General features: G+C 51.7%; 1 protein-coding gene across 1 annotated transcript in view; it reads left to right on the top strand.

The window, feature by feature from the left end:
- The first annotated feature begins 5 nt into the window (after positions 1-5).
- MYPOP (Myb related transcription factor, partner of profilin) overlaps positions 6-8,097 on the top strand; it is an 8,687-nt gene continuing 595 nt past the window's right edge. The window contains exons 1-2 of the mRNA XM_004381593.1: positions 6-540; positions 7,918-8,095. Coding sequence (XP_004381650.1) covers positions 6-540; positions 7,918-8,095 — 713 coding nt within the window. The remainder of the gene's footprint in view (positions 541-7,917; positions 8,096-8,097) is intronic.

Below are 8,097 nucleotides of genomic sequence, written 5' to 3'. Positions count from 1 at the left end.
GCGCCATGGCGTCGGCGGCGGCGGGCGAAGCGGAGGAGACCACCCGGCTGCGCAAGCCGCGCTTCTCGTTCGAGGAGAACCAGATCCTGATCCGTGAGGTGCGCGCCCACTACCCGCAACTCTACGGCGCGCAGAGCCGTCGGGTGAGCGTGGCAGAGCGGCGGCGCGTGTGGGACGGCATTGCCGCCAAGATCAACGGTATCACCAGCTGGAAGCGCACGGGCCAGGAGGTGCAGAAGCGCTGGAACGACTTCAAGCGCCGCACCAAGGAGAAGCTGGCCCGCGTGCCGCACTCCACGCAGGGCGCCGGGCCCGCCGCCGAGGACGCCTTCTCCGCGGAGGAGGAGACCATTTTTGCCATCCTGGGGCCCAACGTGGCTGCTCCCGGGTCTGGGGCTGGAGCTGGGGCCGAGCAGCCCCTCGCCGCCGAGCAGTTCCCCGCGGCCGCCTCCTCACAGCCACCGGCCTCAGGTGCCTTGACCCAACGCAATGTGTTATCGGAGGACCGCAAGGAGGATCGCAGAGAGGACCGACAGACAAGTGAGTTCCTTCACCATCAGTTTAGCAAGAACAAACCCTGACAAAGCGTACTGTGCCCGACACTGTCCCAGGCCCTTTACGTGGCTCTCAAATCCTCACTACAACCCTGTGGGATTGGGTGCTATTGTTGCAGCCCCATTTTACAGCTGGGGAAACTGAGGCTTAGAAAAGTGAAGTGATTAGCGATTGCCAGAGTGAGGAGTGGGACCCAGACCTAGGAGGCCTGGCTTCAAAGCCCACAGCTGGAACCATCAGCATAATAATAACATCAAACACTGTGAGCACCTGTCATGTGGCACAGTAATTAAGAGCTCAGGGGCTAACCAAAAGGTGGACAGTTTGAATCCACCAGCCACTCCTTGGAAACCCAATGGGGCAGTTCTGCTGTGTCCTGTAGGGTCACTGTGAGTCAGAATCGACTTCTGGCAACAGGTTTGGTTTGGTTTTTATCCTGTGGTGCATAGAGTTAAGCACTCTGGCTGCAACCTAAAGGTTGGTGGTTCAAACCCACCCAGAGGCTCCACCAGGAGAAAGGTCTGGTGATCTGCTCTCGTAAAGATTAAAGCCAAGAAAACCCTGTGAGGCAGTTCTACCTTGTCACTTGGGGTCGCTATGAGTCGAAATTGACTTGAGGGCACCCAACAGTATCACTTACCGAGAGCTATGCTAAATTCTGTAAGCTCTGGGTTTCATTAACACGTCAGAGGCAGTATAGGGTAGCCACTTTGGAAACAGATCGTCTGGGCTCCGATCATAACTTTACACTCAACTGTGTCATCTTGGGTGAGTTATAGCACCTGAATTTCTGCACCTATAAAATGGAAATAAGGTGCCTGGTGGCGCAGTGGTTAAGTGCTTGTCTGCCAACTGAAAGGTGAAGACTTACAGTCTTGGAAACCCTATGGGGCAGTCAGCTCTATTCTATAGGGTCACTATGAGTCGGAATGACTCCATGGTAAGGAGTTTTTAAGATGAGGGTAAAAATAGTCCCCACCTCAAAGGGTTGTTGCCAGGATTAAGTGTGTTAATTGGCATAAATTGCTTAGCACAGTGCCTGGCAAACGCTCGGTGTTGGTGCTTGATAGAGATATCACTGCTGTGAGGTAGGTACTATTTCACCGTTTTGTAAATTAAAGACTTGGAGGGCTTTGGTGATTTCCCAAGGTTGTGTCCTGAGTAGTAGAGGTGTGGAGCGCTGAGTACAGAGACTTCTTGCTTATCCTTGACCTGAATTATTTTTTCTTTTAAAGCTAGTCCCCGAGTACCTGCCCTGTGCTGGGGACATGGTGGTGACTGAGGTATCCCCTGCCCTGTCCTCAGGGGCACACAGTCTAGTGGGGGAGACAGAACTATCCCCAGATAGTAACCAGATTGAGGGGCCCAGAGGGGGTGCCTGACCCAGCCTGGGAAGTCAGGGAGGGCTTCCTGGAGGAGGGGCATCAGAACTGTGACTCCAAGAGTGAGAATGAGTGAGCCAGATGAAGAAGAGCTGGGAAAAGTGTTCCTGGTAGAAGCAACAGCATGTGCAATGGCTTGGAGGCGAGAGAGCTTGGCCAGTTTAGGAAGCTGAGAGAAGTTCCCGAGTTGAGGAGGGGGTGAGTGGAAAGATTGAAGAAAGGAATGTTAAGATGAGATCAGAGAGGTGGATAAAGGCCTTTAGGCCAAGCTAAGGGGTTCAGATTTTATCTTAAATGCTGTGGGGAACCACGGAAGCATTTTGAGTAAGGCATGGACAGGGACATGACAGAAAAGGCAGTTCAGGATCATGTAATTCAGAGAGGTTCATTTACTCACCCAAGGTCACACAGCAAGTAAATAGTAGAGTTGGAACAAGTGTGTCCAACACACAGTCCATGCTCTTAACCACTGTTCTAGATTGCCCAGCAATAACAACAGCGTTTATATTGACTGAGAGTTGATGCTCGCATTAGATGACACGTGGTTTGTAAGTCAAGGTCAAGACTTTGGACTTCATCTTGAGGGCATTTGGGAGGCATGGAAGTGTCTTAAGCAGAAGAGAGGCAAAATCACTTGATCCCTTGTTCCCGATTTGAATCAAACCTCAGTGTTTGTATCTGTGAAATAGCCCCATTGGACCAGACCAAGAATTTCAAACTGATTTTGTCAAAATCTATACAACTCCTTTATTCATTCATTCAACAAATATTTGTTGAGCACCAATTCTGAGGCAGGCACTGTAGTGTTGTTGGGTGCTATCACGTCAATTCCAACTCATAGCGACCCCATGTGGCAGAGTAGAACTGCCCCATAGGGTTTTCTTGGCTGTAATCTTCACAGAAACAGATTGCCAGGTCTTTCTCCCACAGAGCCTCTGGGTAGCTTCGAACTGCCAACCTCTCGGTTAGCAGCTGAGCACTTAACCATTGCGACGGCAGGGCTCCTTAGGCACTGTAGTAGGTGCTGGGGAATACCATAGAGAGAAAAACAAATTCCCTCCTTTTGTGGAGCTGACGTTCTAGGTGGGGGAGACAGACCAGAAGCAAGTAATCCCAAAACAGAGGACATGCTGGAAGGTGATAAGAACTAAGAAGAAAAATAAAGCATGTTAAGAAGATCGTGAGTGATGGAGGGGGGGCGGGGGGGTTCTGCTATAGATAAGGTACTCAGGGAAGGCTTCTCTGAGGAGTTGAAATTTGAGCAGAGACCTGAATGGAGGGAGCAAGTCACATGGATATCTTGGGGACGAGCACACTAGACAGAGGAAACGGCAAGTGCAAAGGCCCTGGGGCAGGAACAGGCTTAGAGTATCCTAGATTAGAACTTCACACAGAGACCCACGGTGCTGGTTGATGGCAAGAATGGGGCTTGGGGCTCCCTCAGACTTCCCTCTGCAGCCTGAGGCATCTTTGTTGATACTGGAGGAAGAGCTAAGGACTGTTTATCTCTGATGTAATATTTGAAAGAACAATAACAACATTGAGAACTTACTGTGTACCAGGCACTGTCCTAAACCCTGAACTCCTGGTGACTCAATCCCTGTAATGGCCCCCAGGAAGAGGTTTTATTATTGGGTCACTTGGTCCCACCCTGACACATGCACCCATTTACAGGTGGGGAAGTTGAGGCCCAACAGTTACAAATAAAATATTTAAATTCTCCTGGTGGCACTTCCATGACTCCTGTGAGCCCTGTGGGCACAAAGGCTGTGCTGCTTGTTGTTCTCTTTACTCAATAAACTAGAAAAGATGCATTTCAGAGTGGCTGCAATTTCCATGCGCTTTATAAGAGAGACTCGCCACCCCCCCACCGACTCCGCATCCCACCCACAGGCCCTGCCCAAGAAGTGGTTAAAAAGGGTGGGATCTGAAGCCCTAGCCCCTGAGAGGCCCAAAGGATTTGCCCTTGACTGCTAACCAAAAGGTTGGTGGTTTGAACCTACCCAGCAGTGCCGTGGAAGAAAGGCCTGGCAGTCTGTTTCCATAAAGATTGCAGCCAAGAAAACCCTGTTGGAGCATGCATGGGGTCGCCATGAATTGGAATCAACTCAACAGCCACAGATTTGGTTTTGGTTTCTGGAGCCAGCCAGGCTTCAACTCCCTCTTCTACATCTTGCCAGCTCTCTGGGCTTCAAGTCACCTCATCTGTAAAATGGGGTGATAATGATAGCATCTACCCCAGGGAATTGCTGGGAGGACTCAGGGAGATAACGTAGGAGGAGACCTGAGCCCAGGGCCTGGCTGAGCGAGAGTGTCCAGTAAATGCTAGCCATGGTTATTACTTTCTCCCAGCCTCCCTCACTTCCCCCAAGCTGTTTGGCTGAGGAAGGCTGGACCCCTACATTAAAGGCAGGAAGCGGCTGACTTTTTCTTTTATTTTTTCCCATACAAAAATTTATACTTACATTGTTATGTGACTCTAATTGCTCTCCCCGTACTGTGACAGCACACTCCTTTCCACCCCTGATTCCCCATGTCCATTCAGCCAGCTCCTAACCCTCTCTGCCTTCCCATCTCACCTCCAGACAGAAGCTGCCCATTCAGTCTCTTGTATCTTCTTGAGCTAAGAGGCACACTCTTCATGAGTATCACTTTATGTCCCACAGTCCAGTCCGATCCCTATCTGAAGAGTTGGCCTCGGAAATTGTTTTAGTTCTGGGCTGATAGAGAATCCAGGGGCCATGCTTGCCGGGGAACCCCCAGTCTCAGTCCATTAAGTCTGGTCTTCTTACTGGAATTTGAGTTCTGCACCCCACCTCTCCTGCTCCAACCGGGACTCTCTGTTGTGTTCCCTGTCAGGGCGGTCATTGGTGGTAGCCGGGCACCATCTAGTTCTTCTGGTCTCAGGCTGATGAAGTCTCTGGTTTATGTGGCCCTTTCTGTTTCTTGGGCTACTACTTTCCTTGTGTCTTTGGTGTTCTTCGTTCTCCTTTACTCCAGGTGGTTGGGACCAATTGATGCATCTTAGATGGCCGCTTGCAAGCTTTTAAGACCCCAGATACCACTCACCAACGCAGGATGCAGAACATTTTCTTAATAAGCTTTGTTATGCCGATTGACCTAGATGTCCCCTGAAAGCATGGTCCCCAGACCCCTACTCCTGCTTCTCTGTCCCTCAAAGTGTTCGATTGTATTCAGGAAACTTCTTAGCTTTGGTTTAGGCCAGTTGTGCTGACTTCCCCTGGCGGCTGACGTTTTTGAGAAAGAAGAGCAGGTGATCTGATTTGGCCTCAGAGGGGAAGGCAGGCTTCTCTGAGGAAGGAACATTCCAGCTGGAGCTGGCCAGGGGGTGGTGCTGAAGGGGGGGGTGATCCCAGTGGCGGAAGCAGCATGTGCAAGGGCCCTGAGGCAGGGAAGAGGAGCAAAAAAGGAGGAAAAGGCTGGGGAGGGTTGCTGCAAGGACCTAGGCCTGGTGCCCAATCAGCCCTGACTCTCTGGAAGCCCTGGTTATTTTCTCATTAAAGAAAAAATTTTGTGCTGGACATTGTGTTACGTGCTGGGTCAACCACACTGAACAATACAGAGCTGACAGCAGGAGGCGGAGACAGGCCGGGTCGAGATAAGTGCGATAGGAGAAATCAAGTAGGGTTGTTGTCGTCAGTTGCCCTTGAATTGATTCTGACTCATGGCGACCCCACGTGTTACAGAGTAGAACTACTCGATAGAGTTTTCTTGGCTATAATCTTAACAGAAGACTATTGCCGAGCCTTTTCTTCCGCAGCACTGGTAGGTGGGTTCGAACCACCAGCATTTAGGTTAGCAGTCGTGCACAAACCGTTTACACCACTTAGGGACCCAGGTAAGGGTTAAACCAAAACGAAACCCACTGCCATCGAGTGGATTCCCAACACAATAGGGCTTTCAATGGCTGGGATCTTTCAGAAGTAGATTGCCAGGCCTTTCTTCCAGTGTACCTCTGGGTGGACTCGAACCGTCAACGTTTCAGTTAGACCACCCAGGGACGCTGCCCCCAGCTCTACCCATACCCATTGCTGCTGAGTCAATTCTGACTCATAGCAGCCCTATAGGAGAGAGTAGAACTGCCCCATAGAGTTTCCAAGGCTGGAATCTTTACGGAAGCAGACTGCCACATCTTTCTCCCGCGGAGGGCCTGGTGGGTTAAAACCACCAACCTTTTGATTAGCAGCTGAGCACTTTAACCACTGTGCCACAAGGGCTCGGCCTGCCCCCAGCCCTGTTGTTATTAGGTGCTGTCGAGTCAGTTCCGACTCATAGTGACCCTGTGTACAACAGAACGAAATACTGCCCGGTCCCGCGCCATCCTCACAGTCCTTGTTACGCTTGAGCCCATTGTTGGAGCCACTGTGTCAGTCCATCTTGTTGAGGGTCTTCCTGTTTTTCGCTGACCGTCTACTTTACCAAGCATGATGTCCTTCTCTGGGGACTGATTCCTCCACCTCTAGGCAACTGCTAATCCACTTTCTTGTCTTTCTAGATTTGCCTATTCTAGACATTTCATATACGTGTACTCATACAAGATGTGGTCCTTTGTGACCAGCTTCTTTCCCTTAACATAACTGGTTTCTATTTTAGTTGGGACTCTCAGGCTGCTGGAGGAGAACAGACTGTGATGGAGGGGCTGGCAGGGGGAAAGTCAGGACCCCAGTGGGGAAGTGCCTGCGATAGTCCAGGCGGGAAGTGATAGTAGTTGGACAAGGTTGGGGGCCATGGAGGTGGGAAGAAGTTGGATGTTGGATTTCACTGAAGGCAGAGCCATGGATTGTGTGTTGGGAGAGCAGAATGAAGGCATTTGGCCTGAGCAGCTGAAGGAGGAGCAGGTTGAGGGGGTCAGGAGCTTAGCTCTAGGCAAGTGAGTTTGAAGCACTATTAGACAACTGGGTGAATCTGCCGAGTAAGCAGCTGCATATAGAGTCTGGAGTTGAGGGGAGAGGATTGGAGTGGGGACGGAAGTCTAGGAGCCTCTGCCTGCAGACTGGGTTCAAAGCCATAGGGGTGAATGAGATCCCGGGTGAGTGGAGGCAGAGGAATTCCAGCAAGTTCAAAGTTGAACTGATGCAGACCAGTGACGAGATACTGAACTCCAGTCCCTGTTGGAGAGAGCCCCGCCACTGCTCCAGCCACCCCAACTCTCAACTCACCCAAACTGGACCCCAACCACCCCAGGATCCAGCAACACAGTCTGACAAGTGTGGGGAATGTCCAGATCGTTCAGAGCCTGGGAGAAAATTGGCTCTTACTCCGAGATGGGGGCTGTCTGGCCCAGCAGGGTACCTACAGGCCCCTGTTTCCACTAAGGCTGGTATCAGCTTTCCAGTTGAACATATTGTTAAATGTATTGACTATCTCCCTTGGGTACTGGAGCCTGGGTGGCACAAGTGGTTTGCACACAGCTGCTAACCTAAAGGTCGGCGGTTCAAACCCCCCCAGCGGCTCTGCGGATGAAAGTCCTGGTGAACTGCTTCTGTAAAGATTGTTAGTCGTCCTCCAGTCCATTCTGACTCGTGGTGACCCCACGCGTTACAGAGTGGAACTGCTCCATAGGGTTTTCTTGGTGGTCTTTATGGAAGCAGATAGCCAGGCCTTCTGCAGTACCACTGGGTGGGTTTGAACTGCCAACGTTTAGGTTAGCAGTCAAGTGCAAACGCCACCTAGGGCCCTTTCTGCGAAGATGACAGCCAAAAAAACCCTATGGAGCAGTTCTGCTCTATAACACGTGGGGGGGCTATGAGTTGGGGGCGACTTAAGCTGCTAACAACAGAATCTCCCCTGGGTACGACTGATCTATTCTGGAGCCTCTGTTCCAAGGAATGAGCTTTCTTAGGTTTCCAAAGGATCACCTGGGTCCAGGACCGGTGGGAGGTGAGAGAGGAAGGTGGAAAGGGGAAATTAAGACAGCATGGCGGGGTGACGCCCACTTTATCCACCTCTCTCTCCACAGATACGCCAGCCCACAGCAGGGGGGGCTCCAGCAGCCCGGAGCCCTGGGCCCGGCCCTCCTGCTATCCCCAGGACGGGGGCTGCCTGCGGCCCAAGGAGCGTGAGTCCTCGCCCCCTCCAGCCCAGCAGCCGGTCCAGCTGCCCCGCCTGGCCTTGTCTCCACCGCCCCCAGCCCCGCCCC

The sequence above is a fragment of the Trichechus manatus genome, unplaced genomic scaffold, assembly GCF_000243295.1.
Source record: "Trichechus manatus latirostris isolate Lorelei unplaced genomic scaffold, TriManLat1.0 scaffold00087, whole genome shotgun sequence".
Taxonomy (NCBI): domain Eukaryota; kingdom Metazoa; phylum Chordata; class Mammalia; order Sirenia; family Trichechidae; genus Trichechus; species Trichechus manatus.
This window is presented reverse-complemented; position numbering and strand designations above follow the sequence as displayed.